This window comes from Panthera leo, chromosome D2, assembly GCF_018350215.1.
Source record: "Panthera leo isolate Ple1 chromosome D2, P.leo_Ple1_pat1.1, whole genome shotgun sequence".
In the NCBI taxonomy this organism is placed as follows: Eukaryota; Metazoa; Chordata; class Mammalia; order Carnivora; family Felidae; genus Panthera; species Panthera leo.
In genome coordinates, this window is record NC_056689.1 from 41,387,001 (window position 1) to 41,411,609 (window position 24,609).

The 24,609-nt window shown below is 37.3% G+C and overlaps 1 protein-coding gene and 1 long non-coding RNA gene across 5 annotated transcripts in view; one reads left to right on the forward strand and one right to left on the reverse strand.

The window, feature by feature from the left end:
• NRG3 (neuregulin 3) overlaps positions 1-24,609 on the forward strand; it is a 1,047,305-nt gene that overhangs the window by 1,006,976 nt on the left and 15,720 nt on the right. For all 4 annotated transcript variants that reach the window (XM_042908760.1, XM_042908761.1, XM_042908762.1 and 1 more), the window contains exons 5-6: positions 6,227-6,329; positions 12,969-13,095. In XM_042908760.1, coding sequence (XP_042764694.1) covers positions 6,227-6,329; positions 12,969-13,095 — 230 coding nt within the window. The remainder of the gene's footprint in view (positions 1-6,226; positions 6,330-12,968; positions 13,096-24,609) is intronic.
• Positions 12,416-20,351, reverse strand: LOC122202409. Its single transcript, XR_006194644.1, has 3 exons — positions 19,941-20,351; positions 13,105-13,259; positions 12,416-12,475 (listed from the first exon to the last, which is right to left on the reverse strand). It is a non-coding gene; the product is annotated as an uncharacterized LOC122202409 (long non-coding RNA).

The window sequence follows — 24,609 nt, forward strand, 5'->3', positions numbered from 1 at the left end:
TAACTACACCTGGGTCTATAAATTCACTCACAGTCTTTGGAGTTTTAATTTCACTCTTGATTTAAACTCAGAATTGATTTTGTGCATTTCCCCAGGCAATATTTGACTAGCTTCAAATAAGAACAAAAACAGTACATAGATTTTATGTGGAAATCATTCAGTTTGTAGATAGTCTGATTTTTTTTTTTGTTTTAACGGGTATAATTATCCATCATTTCCATAATTCTTTTTATTGGCAGAGGCAGGGTGGGGTAGCTCATCATATACAAGTCATGCTTATTCCATTACAGTCATCAACTCACAACAATTAAAGGAGGTGAAATTCTCTATAGTTGGTACAATTACTTATTTGTTTCCAAGTTCAATTGGAAAATTTAATGAGCTTATAAACGTGGGGATGGAAAGGATGACATTCTTTAAGATGGCAGTATGCCCAAACAAGGTCTCAGTGACACATTTTTTTATTTCTTTAATTTGAATTTTTCCAAATTAAAAATGTCAACTAAGGTTTGCCAGGGCCACAAAATTGACCCTCTCCATTTATTCAGAAATTATATTTAATTTCTGATTTTGATACTTCAGTCTGAATAAAATGGAAATAGAGCCTAAGACCAGAGCGAAGAGGGGATCATTCTTCTAAATCATTGTTTCCTAGTACACTTCTGCAGGAAAAAGGACTAAAAAATGTACATCTATATTTAAAGGGAGGATATAGTGTATGGTCTCAGGAAAGAAAAAGAAAAAGAAGAAAGAAAGTAAGTCCTCGAAATCAGACTCTGTGTATATAGGCTTTCATCCAGGTCTGGTGTGTCTGATATCCATTTGCCTAATTAAAGATGAATTACTGCAATTGACTTTGCTGTTAGAGGAACATTACAAGTCATGGGCTCATTTCATCTGGCTCTGGAAGCTTCTGGGTCATTTTGGAAGAACCCCAGAAAGTCATGGTATGGGGAATTCAGCCTAGTTTTCTGGCTGTGAATTGGCATCAGCACTGAGTGAAGCTAGGCCAGAACATAAAACCAGGCAGTGCACCAGTATAGGCAGGGGGTGTGGTGAGAACAATACTCAAATCCAACATACAGAGTGTCTTCCTGGAGCCTGACCAGACAACCTGAAAACCACCCAAAATGCCAGGGACTGGCAAATAGATGGTATGGAAAAGAAAATGAACCAATAAGAGTATCTACATGTCAGTACATCATGCTACAGTATTTTCTGAGGCCTTGGAATGCATGGCTTCACCATTTTTCCTTATGGTACTTTGCCCTCTGGAAAGGACTTTGTGAGTCTAGAGTCACAGTGAGAAGGCCAGGTTTGAATGGGAAGCCCCACTGAAAGGAGCCAGGTATAGATTTCAGGAATGCATAGTGTCAGTTACTGGTGGTCAATTTAGGGAAGGAGGATGTGTGGGAAGGCTGAGAGGACATGGTGTGGATAAAGGAGAAGTAGTAAACTTGAAAAGCATCCCCAGGTGACAGTTGATGTATCAGTTGATGCACAGCTGAAAGCAGAAAATCCCTATAAAGACAGAAATATCTACTTATTCACTAGACAATAAGTCTTGTGGTGTCAACTGTGTAAGAAGCACTGCACTAGGTGACGGGGAAATAGCAGTGAATCAAACAAATAGGTCAACAAAAACATGGTCCCTTGAACCAATGAAGCTTAAAGTACAGTGCAAGAGTTTTTGAGCCAATGACACAAAATTTGAGACCAAAAAGGTAAGTAGACATTTAAAGGAGAAATACAAGAATAATATTAAGGAGGGAGAAAGAGAATATTACATATCAAGACTCTAAAAAGTTGAATGTTAGGCATGGTAGAAGAAAGAGACTAGGTAGTATGGGTGGACAACATTGTATCAGTCATACATATCTTTTGATATTATGTACACACTTATATATTCTCTGTATTCTTTTGTCCCTCAGGATTAATATTTTGCTATTGTACTTGACATAAAAGAAACACTTATTTAAAATTTATCATTTGCTACATTTTGACATAAATATTCGTCATGAAAACCTCATCCTTGAGACAATGAACATATCTATAACTCTCCAAAGTTTCTTCATATCACTTTGTAGTCTCTTTCCTCCACTCCTCCCTACTCCTGACTCCAGGTGTACAGTTACATGCTTTCTGCCACTACGTGTTAGTTTAAAATTTCCAGAGTTTTATATAACTGCAGTAACACAACATGCACCTTTTTCTTGTCTGACTTATTGCACTCAACCTAGTTATTCTGAGATTCAGGTATAGAATTTCTTATATCACTAACCCATTCCTTTTTATTGCTAAGTAAGATTCCCTTATATGGCTATACCACAGTTTTTTTTTTTTTTATTATTTTCCTTGTAGTGGGCCTTTGGATTATTCCAGATTTTTTTTTTTTTTTTTTTTTTTGCTATTGCAAATAAAGCCACTATGAATTCTTATGTACATAATGAACATATGCTTTCATTAGTCTTGGGTAAATACCCAAGAATGGAATGGCTGTGTCATAAGGTAGATATGTGTTTAACTTTATATGAAACTATTTTTTTTGGTGGTTATACGATTTTTCATTTCTACCAGAAGTACACGAGAATAGAAATTGTTCACACCCTTGGTATGGCCAGCCTTTAATATTAGTCATTCTATTAGTGATGCCTTATATCTCATTATAGTTCATTTTTCAATTCTATAATGACTAATGATGTTAGGTGTCTTTTTTATGTATTTACCATCTATATATCTTTGAAGAAGTGTTCATTCAAATATTTTGTCTATTCTTAAATTGTGTTGTTTGTCTTCTTCTTATTGAACAATAAGAGATCCTTACATATTATAGACACAGCTCTATTGTTGAGTACATATTTTGCAGAGTTTTTTTTTCCCAGAATTTCCCTGTTTTTTTTTCCTTTCATTTTCATTTTTTTTCTTTTCATAATGGTCTTGAAGATTAAAGATTGTGAATTTGGACACAGTTCATTTTATTGATTTAAAAATTTTTATAGCTCCTATCTTTTGTGTTATAGTTAAGAAATCTTTGTCAAACCCATGATTACTAAGATTTTCTTGTACATTTTCTTCTAAAAGTATCATAGTATGAAATATTATATTAAGGTCTGTTTTTCATCATGAATTTATATTTGAAGAAGCTATGAAGTCAGGGTCAAGGTTCATTTTAGTGGCTATGGGCATACTATTATGACAATATCATTTTTTGAAAATATCCTTTCCCATTGAATGCCTTGGCATCTATATCAAAAATCAACTGGCCACAAATGTTCGCATACATTTCTGGACTCTTTTGTTTGTTCCATTGATTTATCTGTCTATAAATAGGCCAACACTATATTGCCCTGATTACTATAGCTTTATAAAATGTCTTGGGATAAAGTAGTTTGGCACCTTCAGTGTTCTCTTGGTTATATATTAAAAAAATTGTTTTGGCTACTCTAGATCTTTTGTATTTCCATAGAACATTTAGAATCATCTTATTGGTTTTTACAACAGCAAAATGCCTCCTGAGATTTTAAATAGAATTTCACTCAATCTATCCATCAAATTGAGAAGGATTGACATTTTAATAATATCGAGTCTTTTAACTCATGACCATGTTTTTATCTTTCCATTGATTTCGGTTTTAAATTATTTCAATAACATAATGGCAAATTTCAGTGTATAGACCTTGTGTATCTTTTGTCAGATTTATCTCTGTGTACTTTATATATTTTTGATGCTTCTGTAAATGATACTTTAATTTCAATTTCTGATTATTTGTGGCTTTTAAATGGGCATACATTTAATTTTTATTGTTTATCCTGCAACTTTGTATCCTGAAAGTTTGCTAAGCTTACTTATTAGTTACACTAGCTCTTTGTAGATTCCATAAGCTTTTCTGCATAGATGATCATGTTGTCTGAGAACAAAGATCATGTTCCTTCTACTTTCCCAAACTGAATGACTTTAATTTCTATTTTTGCCTAATTCCATTAACTAAACCTCCAGTACAATGTTGAATAGAAATAGTAAGAGTGGATATTTTTGCTGTACCTTCCCCTGATCTTAGCAGAAAAGCATTCAGTCTATTACAATTAGGTATAGATGCTGTATAGATACTCTTCATCAGGGTGAAGAAGTTCCTTTCTAAGTTTTTGAGAGTTTTAATAAGAAATAAATGTTAGATTTTGTTAAGTAATTTTCCCCTGTATTCTGATAATTAAACAATTTTTTTTCTTGACTGTTAAAATTGTGAACACATTGATCGATTTTACAATATTAAACCAACCTTATATTCCTTGTATAAACCCCACTTGGTCACAGTGTATTACTTTTAACATCTTATTGGATTTTATTTTCTAAAATTTGTTAAGAATTTTTGCATATCAATGTAGGATATATGTCAATAAGTTACTTTCTTTTTATGTCTTTGGTTTTGGTATAAAGATAATGCTGTTATCACAGAAACAATTGTAATGTTTTCCCTTTCCTTCAATTTTAAGTGATGAGAAGACCCCGGGATGAGAGAAGAGAGTGGGATCCAAGGAATCAGTCTTTAACAAAAAATATAGTACTTTTTAAAATTAAGTCATTCTCTCTCAGGGTGCATGAGAAACACCTGAAACTTTCATTTAAGTAAAGATTTTCATTTAGAAGGTCCAATATGGATACCATACCATGTTGGCATTAACAACAACAAAGAAATCTCCCTTGTTCTTACATGGTTGATCCGTGTTCCAAAGATTTTTAGTTATTCAGTGGTTCTCAAATATGTTTCACAGGCCAGCGTCAGAATCACGTTGGAACTTTTAAGAAACTGCAAATGTTCCGTCCCCAGTTCATACCTGCTAAATCAGTAACTCTGGGAGAGAAAGTAGGTGGCCATCTGTCCTTCAGTAGCTCTCAAGGGGACTCCAATACTATTACTCAATAGTAAAGTTTGAGAGGTACCGCACTATGTAAAGAAACAAAAGGAATAGATACAGATGCACTTAATTTTGTATATTTTGTGTTATAAATAGAGATGATTTATACTATGCTGACTTCCTTTTCTTTGTATGTATGGAAAATCTGAAAGTGAGAGAAGGGAGAGTAAGTCAAATGTTTGAATAGTATGCTGAAGTTATGGGTAATCAGGAAAATGCAGAAGCAGGCTGATGCGATCGTTAGTCACTATCAGCTATCTACTTAAGCAATGCTCTTGTCAACTGTATTAATGTCCTTCTCAACTGTACAATCTTCTCTCCCAATTCTGAGCTGCTCAAGGGAGAGGTATGAAGAAGGCAGTTTCTTGGATTTGTATGCAGTTATTTTGCCAAATGGGTAAAAGGGAAGAAAAAAGAGATATAGTAGCTGGGCATATTTGCAAGAGAGTGAATGACTGTAATCATGGATCATAGTCTCTATGCCGTATAAAGAAAGAAAATGAAGACAAGAGGAGGATAATTAACAGAAAGTTCTGAGATCTATAGATAAAAAGGTCTGATGAGCTGGAAGATCTGTTTCAGTAGACGTATTTCAGAAATGATCTGGGATTGTAAATGGTAATGGCTAAAAAGTAGCATGCTTATATTTGAATTCTTGTGTGTGTGTGTGTGTGTGTGTGTGTGTGTGTGTGTGTGTGAATGTGTGTGTGATAAGAAGCTATCAGATATGACCTTGGTAATAGAGGTTGAGATTACTGTGCCAGATCATTGGTATTGAGGAAGTCAAGAATTGGGTGAATAAATATTCACATACATATTGAAGTTGTCTGTCATTAGTGATGTGAATCATAGTAGTGAATGGATGAATGGGAGACAGACAGAGAAGGACCAAATCAGAAAATACAGTGGCATCAGTATCACATAAAATAAATTGGAAGCCATCACTGACACAGGAAAATTCTGATGGACACATATTTGTTTCTCTAGAAGATTATTTTAGGCTCCACTATAATTTCAAAAATGTATGTCCCAGTATGGGCTAAATTTGTAGAATGTCTCTTCATAATAAGATTCATAGTTATGATATCTGTACTTGATCAAAAATATACATGCATATTCAAAAAATAACCAGCTAGCCTGTAGACAATTGCAAAGAAATTGAATCATAATAACTTCCTTATGTTTTTCTATTCATGACAGGGACAAAAACGTTTGCTCTGAAAAGCCCCTACCAACTCAGAAGTACAAGGATGAAAATTATCTCTGCCGTACCCTGCTAACATCCATTCTAATTCTGTTTTTCAAATTCACAGAGAGTGAAGAAGTTTATCAAAGGCAGGTGCTGTCAATTTCATGTATCATCTTTGGAATTGTCATCGTGGGCATGTTCTGCGCAGCATTCTACTTCAAAAGCAAGTAAGACCATTTCTCTCAAGTGTTAAAAGGTTACGTCTCAGAGAAAGTACTTTGTCTTTCTTTAACTTCACAGTCTCTGCTCCAGGCAGAGGCATCTTGTGCAAATGGGCCCATCAAACATCTATAAATGACTTAGAGTCTTTTACAGACTGTGGGGAAAATATGCAGCATGTGCATACATGCATGTGTGTGGTTTGTCTTTGGTGCATATAGCAATTATTCCTTTCTGTGATCATGAACATTCTGTGTTCTTTGCATTTTTTGATGGTCTGTCAGAAGTAAAGGCTTGGTGTCTTCCTGCCACTAAGGGGTTAACACTTCTGAACAGAGAACTCACTGGTGTAGACCTAAATATTATCAACAAATATCTGTCCTTTACTGCAAAAATACTCCACACTTTCCTTTCATAGTATTTTTACCTGATACCCATAAAGATTTCAGCCAAATGTGAAGTATGAATACTGTAAGATCTACCTTGGTTCACTAGTTGGTAAGCATATCTCAAATATGCCCTATACTTCCCCTGTTAAGAAACTAAAATTTCTGGGGCACCTACCTGCTCAGTTAGAAGACCATGTGGCTCTTCATCACAAGGTGGTGTGTTCAAGCCCTACATTTGGTGCTAAGATTAGTTAAGTCAATAAATACATAAACTTAAAAAAAAAAGAAACCAAAACTTCTGCTTAAGGTGCTTATTTTCTTATTTTTGACTAATAACATATAATAAAATATATACATGCCTAAATAGGCATACAAATATATTTATTCCGAGGGCGCCTGGACGGCTCAGTCGGTTAAGCGTCTAACTTCGGCTCAGGTCATGATCTCACAGCTGGTGAGTTTGAGTCCCGTGTCGGGCTCTCTCTCAAAAATAAACATTAAAAAAATTGAAAATATATATATTTATTCCAAATGAACTTTGATAAAGGTATTTTATTTATGGAAATTTTATTTAAGTCATGCAAGCCTTAAGAAGTTGGCACAGATTCTGTTCCTACAGCTTGTCTGAAATGCAAGCCAATGTGTAATTGCTTTTCATTGGACCTATATTTGTCTGCCCATTTGCTCTTCTAAAAATGGATCCATTTCCAGATATAGTCTCTGACACCTGTCTGCATGTTGTATATGTTGATCTTTAAAAAGAACAGAAATTATGATTTTTAAAAATAATAGAAACTCGGGTATGAATCCCTAGTTAGTAACTATTATTTTTTAATAAACTATTTCAGAATAGGCTTAGATTTTTAGAATTACTGTGAAAATAGGACAGGCAGATCCTACATATCCCAGACCCAGTTTCCCCTAATATTAATGTCTTAATGTTGCATTGGTCACAATTAATGAAATAGTATTGATACTATATTACTAACTGAAGTTCATACTTTCAGATTTCCTTAGTTTTTACTTAATGTGCTTTGTTCCAGGCCCCCATCCAGGATACCATATTTAATTGTCACATCTCCTAGGCAACTCTTGGCTGTGACAGTTATTAGTGTTCATTTTTGAGAACTTACTCTTTGTCAGGGACACTGGGCTTTTCATGTATTATCTCCCAATTCTCACAACAATTCAAATTGTTCATTATTGCTGCATTGTTCAAATAATAACAGAATTTAATTTTAAAATATTAATTTGTCAAAGCCACACAGTAGGAAATTACAGATGGGGTCTTTGCATTTCTGCAGTTCTAGGTGAAATTGTATGCTCTAAGCCACTCTACCACATTGGGCCCCACAGTCCTCCCACTAGATGGTGGAAGGTGAAACTGCTAAGGGTGAATCAGGAATGTCATGCCCTGGTGCAGCCCATCATGCTTTATGTTCTCTAGGGAGCTTACATGGTGTTTGGTCAGGATTTTAACATGTGTTCACTCAGACCTGTATTCAAGTCATCAGGCTGCCACTTGCTTGTTATATATTATTGGGCAAATTGCATCTAGTCCCTTAGCCTCAGGTTCCTTGTTTTGGTAAAATATGGCCAAAAATAATATTTACCTTGTAGAATTTGTCAGGGATTCACGGGATAACACCACAAGGAGCACAGCACAGTGTTCAAAAGAGTAAGTGCTCAGTGAAGGCTTGCTATTGTTAACACCTGCAGTTTCCCACACTGGAACTTAGAGGCTGGGTAACTACAAAATGAAGAGTAGGCAGTGGCCCAAGACAGGTAATCACACTCAGCAGGGCGTTAGATAGAAGGGTCTCCTCGAAAGTGCTGCGCAGGGGAAGGAAGTTGTGTATTTAACAATAAGCAAATTGCCATCAAGTGGTAGTTAATCACTTACTTTTATGATTTGTATCTGCAACACATTTAGACAAAAAAAAACTGATGATAGTCACAAGAACGGAGAGCAGCTGGGTAACGAGGGGACCTCCATCTTCATGGCTGTCATGTCAATCTCTCCCTCTTTAGGCAGCACGTGGGCTCTGACACGAACACCTCCTCCCGGAGCTCCGAGCAGGTGTCAGGGTTTAATGGAAACACTGTTCAACATCATTCATTATGGGGGACTCAGAGAACTGGCCCAGTGGAGGAACACTAATTAGAATGTTGTCTTCCTGCCTGCCCAGCTGGGACACATTTTTTATTAAAAATTAAATAAATAAGAAACTGTGAGAATAATAAAGTAATAATAAGAATTGAAGCCTTTTCCAAGTGGAGTTATATTTCTCATTAGAGACCTAGACTGGATTTCCTTCTAGCACAATTTCCAGGCAGGGTCTGCCTTTATTTTTCTTTGCCTGAGAGGAATACTATACCTCACACCAAGCATCTAATCTATATAGCTGAAAGCAATGTAAATTTTTATAACACATTGGCACATGTTTCTTTGCACTCATTCCTGAAATTCTAATTCTCATCCCTAGATCTTGGAGATAACAACACAGACAGACTCTACTCAAAATTTTCTTACTTTCACACATACAGTAACTTTGTTGACATGTGTGTCATTTGTTTGACTTCATCTTGGACATGCCAAGTCTTCTATGATTTTATGATCTCTCCATCATTGGTTTCTAAATAAATTCACTTAAACCAGCTTTCTATATACTGGGATATACAGGTCCCAGCCAGATAAAGTCAAGAGTTACCCAAAAGCTCACATTCTCTTGGTCATTGATGTTTTAGCTCCCATAATCTCTCAGATCCCACCACTCTGGTCCTTTGTCCATTGTCTTGTGAACCCTTGGTTTGGCATGACCTCGCCACATGGAATATTACAGCAAATTGTTAGCGGATGAAAGCTTGAAGGCGGTTAACATCATGAGGTCAAAGTGATGAACACCTTGGATTTAGAGGATTTTCTGAGTTAATTGAACCGCAACGACTCTAAAGGACATAATGAAAGAAATTCTCTTCTCATCACACCTAATAAGTCCATATATTCCCATAAGTGATTAATGGAACTATTAGTTGACCTATTCAACTAACAGCCAGCCCTATCTGGCTGATAGGGCTCACATGGTAACTATAAATTCCTCTAGGTTTCTTTTTATGTTCAACTCATATGGGTAAGAAGAGTGAGGCTGCCTGTAGGAGTCCTTAGTACACTTTGGAAGTACAAAACACAATTTAACTCGAAAGAACAGAATTGGGATAGGAGAGGAGATGTTCCAGCAGACAGAAGCTGAGACAAACAATGATAACAACTGAGAAACACAGAAGGAAAAAAGAGAACCGGTGCTCCCAGTAAAACCCAGCCCTAACTGTAGGTTATTGCCCTCTGAGGTCAAAGATTTTACCAACAAGGGAAGCCCATTAAGGACAGGCAGTGGATGCTCTGATATGCAGCTTCGATTCTCTTCGGCAGTGAAGATCTTTGTCCTCCAGTTGCTAAAACAAATATAATCAAAGTTGCCTTGCTCTGACCCGAGAGAGCCCACCTCCAATGACAGGCCAGTGTAAGGCTCTGAAGGCCTAGACCTTTGCCCCAATTTGGGGTACAAGGCCATGCCAATTTCAGACCCTTTCCCCCCGCCCTCCCCCCTGCCGTGGGATTTGCTGAGCTCTTCACGGAGACTGCATTATGTTCCAATCTCTCCCTCGGCCCAGTCCTGCATCCCTCCTTTTGCTTCCACAGGTGTGGATCCAAAGAACCCCCCCCCAATAAAAATCCTACATGCTATCTCCATCTCAGTGCCTGCTTCCCTGGGAGCCCATTCTGCAACATTACAAACAATGCCTAGACTTGTGATACCTGACATTCCACAACTTACATCTCATTGCTGAATGAACTGGACCAGAGAAACTTAAAACTCAATGAACTATAAAATGTTAACACTGACATTGTTAGGCTAGCAGGGTCCCAGTGTGCAATGCCCATATCTTGTCTTTCCCAGAGCACTGACTCTTGTGAAGAGAGCTAATGGAATTGTGATTAGACGCTTCTCATCTCCCAGTTCCCATTTGTTGGGTGAAGGAGGAAAGAGCAGAAATATGTGTGTTTGGGGCAGAGTAGGGATGATGGAGAAGGAAGCCAGTTCAGAAAGGAAAGAAAGTCTGTGTATCCTGGAATATTAGTGAGTCAAGAGTGAATGAGTGAGAAGCCAGTACAGAAAAGCAAATTATAAAAGGATTTAGGAAATTGCAGTCAGATATTTTTATAAGGAAAATTCCTTTTCAAGTTGGCGTTTCCCAGACACTGAATTATAGAATTACTGAAAAGATTGTTAATGTTTCTACTATTTCATCCTTAGGAGAGTAACTGAGTCCTTCCTCTGTGCCAAGCCCCCTTTTACTGCCTCACCAATGATTTACTTAGGTAGAATCACCTGATCTGTTTCCTTCATCAATGAATCCCTGGTGGGATTTTGTGGCTATAACATGCTTCATAAAATGCTGATATGATACATTTATTTTGAACAATAGGCTACAGATTAGCTGTCAGGAAATAGGTAGATTATTACAACTAGATTAAAGCAACTAGAAGTACTGGAGAAAAAAGTCACGCAAACAATTGAAAATAAAAAAGAAATATTTAAACAAACAGAGCTACATCACACTGGTGTTGTAAATTCAGAAGAGTTAATGATGCTCAGAGCCTCCAATTCGGGTAGCCAATACTGTCAACTTGCTTGTGAGTGACGCAATTAATACAATCCTTTCTTTTATCTTTGAGTCAGTGTTCTAATTCCCCTGTAGGATCTGTCCATCCAACTAAGCTTGCTAAATATGAGAAGGGGAGCAGATCAGCACTTTACAGGTGTTCTCACATTTAGTTTCCACAGTGTCCGTGGAAGTTGACTTTTACAACTGCATGCACAGATGAGGGAACCAAGGCTCAGAGAAGTTTAGGGAAACAGTCAGTTTGATTTAGGAAATCAAAGCAAAAGTGGTGGGTGGCAGAGGGTCCCACCCCTGGGACAGCCAAGGTGGGGGGTCCCGCCCCTCTGGCAGCCAAGCCCATTCTCTGTAGAGTGCTGCCTGCCAGGACAAGCTCACTGCAGGAGACAGTGCTCACACTCCACCAAAGGCTCTATCCTTCTCAGGGATCTTGGGAAGAGGAAAAAGTTCGGGGTGGGAGAGGGGATGATTCTGCAAAGTGTTTGTGTGTGTGTGTGTGTGTGTGTGTGTGTGTGTGTGTGTTGTGGATACTGAGTCTTCTGCTGATAGATAGTTGCTGTAAAGCCCTTGGAAGAGAGCAGCTAACAAGGCAGGAAATTGCTGCATCCTTCTGATGCAGCCACTGCCTGACTTAAACAACAGTCACCCCACATATGCAGGCAGGAGTACCTCACTCAGAGTCCAGAGATCGAGAGCAATCTCAGCCTTCCCACTGAGAAGCTGTGGGACCATGGCAAATGGTTTGACAGTCCCAAGTGGTGGTTGAGGTTACACAGTATGCAACCAGCTGGGCTGGACTCACATCCAGCTCCAACACTTACTAGCGATATGACTCTGGGAAAATGATTTCACTTCTCTGTGCCTCAGTTTTCTCATCTGTTGAATGAGTATAGGTTCCTGCCTCATCACACAGAATTACTATGAAGAGTAAGTGGGTTCATACACGGAAAGCACTTAAAATGATGCGTGGCACATAGTAGGTGGTCTTTCAAGAGTTAACTATTTTTGCTGTGATTTACCAGCTGGAAATAAAAATCTTCACATTTGGGACTAATGGTAACAATAAATGAGCTGTTTCTGAACTGCAAGAGAAAACATACACAATACAGTATATAAGTAAGCTATGCAATTAAGCTATGCATGCTTATAAATGTAAATATAACAAATATAAATGTAACTCTGCAAGTATGTTATATGTGGCTGGTAGCTCTAAGCTTCAAATTTTTCCCCTAGTTACTTCTTCAGAGCATTTCTAATTCTTTACAGCTGAGCACCAAGGGTTAGGGACCTCTGCATCCATGCGGCCCAGAAAAATTCATTATGCTTATCCCAGCCTTTGGAGTGCCATTGGGTGTGAATCTCCGGGTGTTTATGGATAATACCAGTTTCTTTCCAGATTAGAAGCTATCTAATGGGGTTGGCATGTTGAAAATGAAGGAAGGCTTTCCTTTATTAACTGAGTTCATCCAGCTTTAACAAATGACAAACATACATGTTGGGAACAAATGAACCCCCCAAATACAAACAGAATAAATTTGGGTAACTATTTATGCATCTATTTATTTAAACCTGCAGGAAACAAGCTAAACAAATTCAAGAGCAGCTGAAAGAACCACAAAATGGTAAAAACTACAGTCTCAAAGCATCCAGCACAATGGCAAAGTCAGAGAACTTGGTGAAGAATCATGTCCAGCTGCAGAGTGTAAGTTACCTGTCTATACATCTGTTCCTACAACCCGTCTCAGTGTTTCCAGTTCAGGGGGGATGGGATGCTTGGGATCAGATGTGTGTGTTCTTTTCGGTATTTGTAGATTTTTCTTTAAGTCACTTTGCAGTTCTGTGTGTGTACATGTCCACATGTACAGGCTGAAACAGAGAAAACTTAAATCTCAGCCCTTGATTATATTCTGCAATATAAATTCATCTCTGAAAGCAAAAAGAGCTCCAGTTGTTTGTTCCATAATGACTTATTACATTCCTACTGTGTCAGAAATTGTGCTGGGCACCAGGGATACAATGCTCCCTACCTTATGGGAACTTATCTGTGGTAAGGGGCACAGACGCCAGAACAGAGGAGGTATGTGGGCTGAGATGGTTGACATTGCAGTAGGTTGGAGAGTAGACCAAAGAGAGGGAGGGAGATGGGTGGGTGCAATGTTCATCGTATAGTCAAAGAGCAAAGGACAAGAGACCAGAAAAAAACAGAAAAAGTAAAACCATGGAATCCCAAGAACGTGTAGTATATTCCAGCAACTCCAAGGTAAGGGGTGCAAGAGAGGTCAAAGGTAAGACAGGTGGGAAGTGAGACTTGTATTCCCACAGTCAGTGCTTCCTAATACCAAGGCTTAAATGGATACCAGAATTTGAAATACAAGCTCTTTGAATCTTACATTCTTTCTAATGTTATTATAATCATTTCTGAGATATATTGCAAAACACTTAATTAACGACAAGCACATATCATCTAAGACATACTGAAATATTCCTCTCAGGGTAGCAAATTCTTTGCCCCTGTATAAGATTGCACGTCCAGATTCTGAGACACAAAAAGAACAAAAGCCATGGTATAAACCTAGGATTTGAGTATAATAAGCAATCACCCAGGACACATTCATGCCCCTCCTAATGCATAAATCACTGAGAATTTATACATCATTTGTGATTCTAAAAAATCATTACCCAAAAGTCACCATTATGTTATGCATAACAGATGTACTTAGATGTTTAATGTGGAATTCATAAATCGGAATTGCTTCCCAGCCAAATTTTGTTAAACTTGTAATCATAGTTATGTGGGGACTGTTCTCTGAAACAGAGGGAATGTTTCTGCTAATGATTTTTGAGTATTATCTCACTGCCCTAAAACAAATGCAGGAGCGGAGGCTTTCAAGTCCTTTGCAACTGGACCTGCTGAAGATAAACAAAGCCAGACACTGGTTAAAATAGTAAGGGCAGGTTTTAATCAGGAATAGACTATTGCATTATGAAAGAAGGTCCAGCATGAACTGAACTCAACTTCAGTTTGTACAGAGGTGACTGGTTGTTTCAAAGGGAGAATGAGGGAACGGGGTGGGGAGCAGAAACCGTGGGGTCTTGGCAGAGTCAGGGAAGTGAAACAGTACAGAGATGATCAGTGTGCATGCCAGTTTCGTCTGTTAGCTGGCAGTTAATTGAGCTTAGGATTCTGTACTTTCACAGAGCGGAAGGCCGACATGCTATCCTTCCTAATGATTACGTTTCAAAGATATGGTTTTCAGGTCCCTGAGAAAGAAACTCCCTTAGGAGTTAGTAGGAGATACACACACATCTCAGAATGACAAAGGGCGGTTTACAATTTTAAGTCCTTTTAAGGGAGGTCAGTGGCCTTTCCTCCAGCATTGGCTAGAGCTACCAGCAAATTCTTTTGGAGGCTTTGAGTTTTTGTTTTTGTTTTTGTTTCTTAGGCAGACTTTTTAAGGAAGGTTAGGGCTATTCCAGGGGCAAAGCCTTGAACCTTTAGAGACTATATGAGAGTTTACTCAAGACTTTTGGTGCGGGGATGATTGAGTGAAGTCATTTGTGCTGGGAATCTGCAGTTTTGATAGGCCAAAGTTAAGGCCTAGTAGAAAAGAGGGCTCAGAGGAGCCTGTCTAGAGTTTGGTTGGGAATAGTCTCGGTCAGTCCTGATGGATTTTACAGGGTTGCAGCCAGAGCACACACACAATTTTGTATCCTCTGTTTTCACCAAACAGATGATCAATAGCATTTTCTGTCTGCTTTATGCTCTCCACAAATTCATTTGGGAGCAGCATAATTGTCCACAAAGTGGCCACGTCACAATGTCCTCGTCCTTCCCTCCTTGTAGACATTCGTGTTCTTTCCTGTGGTTTACTATTAAAGGAATATTAAGATAAACTCCTCACTCATATGCTCCACCACCCCTCGTTTGACTGCAACTATTAGGATTAGAATAACAAGAAATTACAAAGTGTAGAGGTTCCAAAACTTAAAAGATCTTTGGGCGCATTGGCTTTTAATTTCTTTTTTTCTCCCTCTTCTCCCTTCTCCAGCCCACCCATATCCACAATTTTGTATGTTGGCACAGGGAAGCAGACCGTGGGCTCAACTGGATCATTCTCACAGGGCCTAAGATAAGATGTGGGAAAGTGTCTTTTTATATTCATCCTGTTTTGGATACAGAGAATATATATAGGACATTTTTTCCCTGAGTTGCAGTGTGGTCAGCTAGGACAATACATTTCAAGGGATCATGAGTTTTAGATTGGGCTGGGAGTGCAGGCAGAGAATAGGTAGGAGAAGGAGGCATTTAAGGACTCTGAAAAAGGAGAGTGAGGTGCATTGAAGAGACACAGGAATGCTAGCCATAGCATTCTACGCTTTGCCAGCTTGGGCCCAAGGGACTGCCTGAGAAGGTCCCTTTAACCAGACTAGACTAGAATGAATAAGTTGCTTTCCCAAAGGCACATATCAGTTTCAGTGCTAGAAAGTAACATGGGTCACTAGCAGCTTTGTTATACTTTGGTCAACATTTCTTTTGCTAACTTAATAGGAGAAAATGTTTTTTGTTTTTTGGTTTTTTTCTAATTTACGTTTAACTATTTGAGAGTATAGTACAATCTCAGTCCATATATTTCTAGTCAAATTTCCAGTTTGATGAATTATGTCCATGCTGATACTCTTGCTCATAATTTTGTTGTAAGAATCAAATAGCAATTTGTAGTTTTTCTTGTCATACGTTATGGGAGAAAACAGTAATGGAGAGTATATATCAATAGTATGTTGAAAAGGAACAGAAACTTTTAAGATTTGCTTTCCTTCAATGTTATGCTCAAGATATACAAGGAGAAGTATACAAGGATATCTATACAGCTGGAGGCCAGGTAACTCTAGTCTTAGAGCAAGCAGTAATCTGATGTGTGGCTCAAAATTTCTGCATGAATAGTAACAAGCAAATGTATTGAGGAAAACTTAATAAAGCAGTTTTTCTTTGTAGTTCCATATTTTTTTCTTCTGGCAAGATCTAGGAGGCAATACCAATGTCGATGTTAAAAACAAACAATGATAAATGAAATAGTGACAATCATAATAGCAAATAACATGTATTGAGTACATACACAGAATAATACTAAATAATAGAGAGACATTGACTCACTTAGTCCCAACAACGACTACTTAATTTACACCCACTATGTGCAGAAGAGGAAAATGGGACTCAAAGCTTAAGAAAGTCCGTCTCTATCAGACATCCAGTGAGTAGCAGAAAGCCCATCTCACATCTTTATAACTCAGTGCTTTAACAGGGGGCAGTGTTGCCCCAGAGAACTTTTGGCAAAGACCGGAAAGACTTTGGGTGTTAAAATGTGAGAAGCATCTCTGAGCAGAGGGCAAAAGTGCTGATAAATATCCCACAATGCCCAGAAAATTATCCTTCCCAAATGTCAAGGGCAGTGAGGAAATCCAGAGTCCAAGGTCCAAGCTGCATGGTGTGTCCATTAGGAAATTCTGAACACCTAGCATAGGAATTCTATGGTTATTTCTACTACACAGAGGGTGGATGGGTTATCCAGGTACACTATAATCCTTGGGGGGAAAATTTCAGAGTAGGACACCATATCAGGCAAATCTGTCTTTATTTTATCTTGAATCCCAAGTTAACTACTTGAAATTCTTTGCAAATTGCAGTGTTTAACAAATGAATAGTCTGCGTCTGGCATTCCCTTAAGTTCATTAAACATTCATGGGGAAGGGTTTCACTTTACAGTCATTTAACACGATGTGAAACACCTAGTCCAGTGAAGCAGCATCATATTCTGGAAACACTCGACTCAGAGGCTGCAGAACTAGACCTGGCAATGCCTCACAAGCACCTAGAGCCTTACCATCATTTACAAAATGAAGTATTTGTGACTCAGAGAGATGAACTGACCTCATTTAACTGTGTCCTGGAGAAGAGAGAGAGAGAGAGAGAGAGCGAGCGAGCGCAAACGAGCTGGGGCTAGCATTATAATCTCTAGACTGGCCAAGGGAGTGACACTTCTTAGCCTGATTCAGGGATCAGAAAGAGAAGTCATTAATCAAGAGAAAATATATGTAAGTGAAAAGTTAGGGACTAAAATTATATACCCCTTCCCACCTTTCTTTCAATAACCATCTTAGGAAAGATAGGTTTATATAGGAGGAACATTCAGTGAGGAAGAATTGGAAGATAATATTTGCATCCATAAGGAGAATAATAAGAATTTAATGCCCAACACAGCCTTGATAATTGGTAGAGAGAGGCATCCATTTATTCTGTAATACTTATTGAACACTTCTCTATGCTGTGCACTGAATGAAGCGCTTGAAAAATACAAACAGAAGAGATGGATCTTGGCCTCGAGGAGCTCACAGGATAGTGGTAGAAACAAGAGCGTAAGCATACACAGCAGTTTTTCTATGATGTAGACACATTAAGTCAATGTGCTATTAGAGAATGGAAAAGGACATCCAGAATTGTCTGGGGGAATAATACATCCTGCCCAAAATACGTAACATAGGAACAGAGTCTTGGGAGTGAGTTGAAGTTCATCAGATAGTTTCAAGGATGTTGGTCAGAAGAGGTAATTTCTTTATAGCATGAATCAAAGTTAACTTTGAATAGTTCTAGTCTAAAACCTGATGTCTTGTTTTAAATATCAAATTTTCAAATATATTCAATATACAAATATATTTATTATATATATATATATATATATATATATATATATATATATACAAATATATATATTATATATATAATGTATATTCAAATATACATTAAATATTTAGTAAGGACTAGGCACTATATTAATAACAAGGTATACAATGATAACTCTAAATGACAATGTCCTTACTGATTATGATAAGTGATAGAATCCCACAAACAAATGTGCCAAGGCTTCCAGTCAATAGTGAACAGTCCCATCAGAGCTTATGGAAGGCGGGTCTGAGAGCTGATCTGACAATATGGTAATAGCAAAGAGCTCTCTCAGAAGACAGAATGATAATGACACATGCTCAATTCACCTAGCTGAACGAGGCACTTGGTTGAGGTGGGATGGTGGGTTGTAGGTGGTAGGGGTGAGGAGGAGTATTTGCTGTGCCCAGTGTGTGGAAAGAGTGTTTCCATGGAAATGGGTTGAAGTTTGACTGCAATTGTATAGCTCTTCCTGCTTGGGATATGGTGCAGAAATTCCCAGCATAACAGCTGGAGTCAAATTGTTTTTAATTACTTGCATAAGAAATCACACTTTGAATTATCCCATAACTGCTGATTTTCACCATGCTCTGGGCTCCTAAGTCAGACTTCTAGTAAAGAACTTTTTGAGACAGACATAGATGACCTGGGAGCAATGTAGAGAGACATTTAAAACCATTTAAAAATAACCTCCTTCCTGCCTTTATTGCCTGGGGTTCCAGACCAGGTGATTATCAGCTCTGTCATCATTGCTTTCCAACACAGACATGCTTTTATTTAACTTCTGACTCCTGCTGCGTGCATTGGGCAGACCTGGAAACAACATCGTTGCTCTACTTCCAACATGCACCTGCTTCATTTGACAGGTCTATTGATTTCAGCGCACCATCAACAATGTGTTAGGAGCAAGGCAGGTGATGGTGCAAACAACAGTGGATGTCCTCAGCACCCAGAAGCAGCCACAAGGTGGGCTTTCAGGAAAGCCAGTCGGGTTGAGTGCTTCCCTAAGAGATAACCGTATTGACCAGGGCCTCTGTGCATGATTAAAAGGAAATTGTTTCAGCTCATGTTGAAAGGGCTAGTGAAAGGACTGAGGCATCTCCTTATGAGGTATTAAAGTGACATTTTGTACATTATACTGAATGAGATTTTAACAAAACATGTATACACACAAAAAGTCAAGATCTGCATGAGTGCCAGGAAAGAACATGGAATCAACTACCATCTTTGTAACATTGTACAGAAATGTTAATGGAAAGAACCAGACAGGTAGCTTTTTGGAGATATTATCTGATGGATAAAATTGTGCAGCCCATAACTCCTTCCAGGGATGGAAATGTATAAATTTTGGAAGGGGCCATAATAAATGCTTTCAGCATAGAGCATAAAATGTCCAAAGGCTATAATCCTGGTCAGTTAAGCTACTTTTAAGGAGGTTGGTGCAGACTAGCTGTTTTGCTGAGTGGATTATACACCTTCAGAGCCTATGGCTGAAAATAAAGGGAGGCTCAGTCTCTAAATAATAATTCTTCTCTTCCTCCTCCTCCACCCCTTCCTCCTCCTCCCCACTCCTTCTTCTTGTTCTCATGTGTGTCTTTTGCTTTTTAAAAATTCTTTTTTTTTTTATTTTTAAAGCAGATTTTCTTTTTGGGAAAGTTTTAGATTTACAGAAAAGTTGCAGAAATAGTACAATAAGTTCTCATATACCCTGTACTCGGATTTTCCTATTAACATTGTACACCCGCATGGTACATTTGTTAAAATTAAAACCCACAGACACGCGTTGTTATTAACTCATATCCATAGTCTATTCAGATGTCCTCAGTTTTTACCTAATTGCTTCTGTTCCAAGATTTCATCCAGAATGCCATGTTACATTTAGTTGTCATTTCTTGTTAGGTTCCTCTTGGCTGTGACTGTCAGATTTTCCTTGTTTTAGCAGCTTTGACAGTTTTTAGGATTACTGGTCAAGTATTGTGTAGGATGCTCCTCTACTGGCATTAGTTTGATGTTTTCCTCATGATTAGATTGGGGTTATGGGGTGCAGGGAGAAAGACAACAGAGAAAAGGGCCAAATCATTTGCTCATATCAAAATCATACATTATCAGTTTGACTTAATCACTGTTGGTGATTCCGTTGTCCTCTGAGGTAATAATTGCTAGGAGTCTCCAGTGTGATGTTACTCTCCCTCCCCTTTCTATAGAGTTCTCTTTGGAAGGAAGTGACTCTGTGTAGCCCACACTTAAAGAGTAGTGCTCCCCGTTTGTGAAGGCAGATTGTCTACATACATTATGTGGAATGCTACTGCAAAGAGTTTATCTCTTGTTCCTCATTTATTTATTCCATTATTTATCTAAGAGTCTGAACGTAAGGATATTTATTTTATACTTTGAGTTATAATTCAATAAATACTTTTTTCTTATTTTATATCAACTTCTTTCAGATTTGGCTTTGGTGTCTCTTTCAGTTGGTCTTTGTCTCCTTTTGATATGTTTAATCAATTCAGTGTAGGTTTTTTGCAGGTTTTGGTTTTGAGTATGTCCTTTCTTCTAGGCCCTCTCAGCAGACAGATCAAAGATATATCTAGCAACCAGATAGTGCTTATGTGCAGTGCTTTTTACCTTTAGTCTACAGATTCTACTCATTTCCAAAGTTACTTGGGACAGCACATCCCTGATACCCACCTCCCATTAATGTTCTTTCATATGTTTGTAATACAGTTCATTTCTCTTAGTAGTCGGTATGCCTTCCTGGGATCTCCAGATCTCCTAAATGATACTTATTTTGTTAAGAGATAGATTTCTTTAATAGATATAAGGCAATTAAATTTGCCTATTTCCCCTTGTGTGAAATTTGATGACACGTGTCTTTCAAAGAACTGGTCCATTTCAACAATAGATCATGTTTGAGGGCATAGAGTTGTTCATAGAGTTCCTTTATATTAACCTTTTTCTGTCTGTGGGAATAGTAGTGACGGCCTCTCTTTCACTTCTGTTATTGAAAATCTTTTCTTTTTGTTTTTTATAGTATACTTATTTATTTATATATATATAGAGAGAGAAAGCAAGTGAGGAAGGGGCAGAGAGGAATAGAGAGAACCCCAAGCAGGTTCCACACCACCAGCGCATAACCTGATGTGGGGCTCAAACCCATGAACCGTGAGGTCACAACAAAAGCCAAAGTCTGATGCTTAAACGACTGAGCTACCCAGGCACCCCTCTTTCCTTTTTTTCTTTTTTTTTTTTCTTTTTTCTTGTGTTAGACTGACCAGAGGTTTATCAATGTTACTGATCATTTCAAAGAATCAGCTTTGCTTTTATGGATTTTCTCTATTCTTTTCCTGTTTTCAATTTATTAATTTCTTCTCTAACTTTTATTACTTCTCTTCTGTTTGTTTCAGTTTTAAATTACTCTTCTTCTTCTGGCTTTTTTCAGTGGAAATTCAGATTACTGATTTTAGATATTTCTCCTTTTCAAATATAAGACTTTAATGTTGCAAATTTATCTCTAATCACTGCTTCCTTTACCTCCCACAACTTTTGATATGTTGTATTTTCATTTTCAATTAGTTAAAAATATTTTAAAATTTCTCTTGTGACATTTTCTTTGATCTTTCTGTTATTTACAAGTATGTGGTTTAATCTCCAAATAGTTTTTTTGGATTTTCTGTCTTTTCCCTATTGATTTCTAGCTTAATTTCAATATGGTCTGAGAATATACTTTTTATGATTTCAATTTTTTTTAATTTCTTAAGATGTATTTGATGGCCAAGAATGCGATTTATCTGGATGAATGTGAGCTCAAAAAACGTGTAGTCTGCTGTTTTAGAAGTATTTTATGAATATCAATTAGATACAGTTGATTGAACATGCCATGTGGCCCAACTATATCCTTAATGATTTTATGCCTGCTAAATCTCTGTTACTGATAGATGTATGTTGAGCTCTCCAAGTATAACAGAGGATTTGTCGGTTTCTCCTTGAGCTTCTACCAGTTTTTGCCTTATGTATTTTGATGCTCTGTGGCTAGGTGTATAAATATTAAGAACGGTTTTATCTTTTTTGGAGAACTGGCCCCCTTATCATTAGGTAAATGATACTTTTTAAATATTTCTTTATCCCTAATACTTTTCCTTGTTCTGAAGTCTTCTTTGTCTGAAATTAGTATACCTACTCTAGCTTTCTTTTGATCATTATAACATGTTTTTATCTCCTCTGTTACTTTTACCTGACCTATATATTTAAAGTGGGTTTCTTGTAGACCACAGATAGTTGGGTTTTGTTTTCTCATACAGGCTTTTAATCTGTTTTTTTTTTGTTTTGTTTTTTAATGTTTATTCATTTTTGAGACAGAGAGAGGGAGACACAGAATCTGAAGCAGGCTCCAGGCTCTGAGCTGTCAGCCTGACGCGGGGCTTGAACTCACAGACCGTGAGATCATGACCTGAGCCGAAGTCTGACGCTTAACCAACTGAGCCACCCAGGCGCCCCTAATGTCTGTTTTTTAATTGATGTATTTAGACCATTCATATTTAAAGTGATTAATGATATAGTTCAATTAATATCTTCCATATTGATAACTTTTAAATTCTTTGCACCTGTTCTTGGTTTCTTTTGCTCTTTCTGTTTCTTCCTTCTCTGGTTTTAGTTATTTAGTATGATTCCATTTGTTTTCCTCTCCTAACATCCCAATTATACTTCTTTTTATAATTTGTTAGTGGTTACCCAAGATTTGACAATATGGATTTACAATTAATCTAAGTCCACTTTCAAATAGCACCTTACCACTTCATGGTTCATCCAGGTATTTTATAACAGTGTATCCTCAATTCCTTTCTCCTGTTCTTTATAAAATTGCTGTCAATCATTTAATTTGTGTACATACTATATCAAAAATATATTATTATTTTGAACATTTTTCTATTTGATCTATTAATAAGAAAAATAAAATATTTTAATGTACTTTTTTTATTACTTCTCGGCATTTTTCCTTCTTTATGTAGATTTGAGTTTCTGATCCATATCATTTTGTTTCCCCTTGAAGAGCTTCTATTAAGGTCTGCTGGTGACGAAATGCCTCAATTTTTTGTTTGTTGGTTGGTCTAGAAAATCTATATTTCTCCTTTATTTTTGAAAGATAATTAAACCAGAGATATATTTTCAGTTTGGTGTTTTTTGTTTTGTTTTGTTTTTAATTTGAGAGAGAGAGAGAGAAAGCACAAGCAGGGGAGAGGTAGAGAGGGTTGGGGAGAGAGAGAATCCCAAGCAGGCTCCATATGGAGTCCAGCTTGGGGCTCATTCCCATGACCCAGGGATCATGACCTGAGTCAAAATCAAAGAGTCAGACATTCAACTGATTGAGCCAACCATAACCCCCTATTTCTTTCTTTTAACACTTTTAGTATTTTACTATTGTCTTTTCTTGTTTGAATGGTTTCTGGTTAGAATTCCACTGTATTTGTTTATCTTTTTCTTCTATAAACAAGGTTTTTATTTATTTTTTAATTTTTGACTTTGTTTTCAGCATTTTATCTTTGTGTTATTTTGTTTCTTTCTTTACTTCTTTTTTCCTTTTAAAAATACAGTTTGAATATGATATGCTATGATATAGATTTTTTTTTTGGTATTTATTCTGTTTGGTCTTTTGGTATTCTGTGAGCTTCTTGTATCTATGGTTTGATGTCTGTCAATAATTTTGGAAAGTTCTCAGTCACTATTCCTTCAAATCTTTTTCCTGCTCCATTTTTTTTCTTTTCTTTTAGGAACTCCAATTATGCTTATGTTATACCATATAAAATTACTCAACAGTTTTCAGTATTATCATTCATTGTTTCCTTTCTTTCTTCCTTTTTTTTTAATATTCAGTATTTGTTTTGTGTTTCATTTCAGGAAGTTTCTATTGATTAATAGTCAAGCTCCCCTGATTCTTTCCTCGATTGTGTCCAATCTAATGATGAGCCTATCGAGGGCATTCATTAATTATGTTACAGTATTTTTTATTTATTTCTAGATTTCTAGATTTACTTTTGAATATTTCATAGAGTTTCCATCTCTCCACTTACATTACTCATCTGTTCTTGCATGCTGTCTACCTTTCCCTTCACAGCCCTAAGCATAGTTATCATGCTTTTTTTTTTTTTTAACGTTTTTATATTTGAGACAGAGAGAGACAAAGCATGAACGGGGGAGGGTCAGAGAGAGGGAGACACAGAATCCGAAACAGGCTTCCGGCTCTGAGCTGTCAGCACAGAGCCCGACGCGGGGCTTGAACTCATGGACTGCGAGATCATGACCTGAGCCGAAGTCGGCCGCTTAACCAACTGAGCCACCCAGGCGCCCCATATCATGCTTATTTTAAATACCATGTATGATCATGCCAACACTTTTATGGTACCTGATTCAAGTTCTGGTGCTTACTTTGTCTCTTCAGACTTCATTTTTTAAATATACGTATATTCTAGTATGCTTTTAGATTTTTTGGTTAAAAGGTAAACATGATAC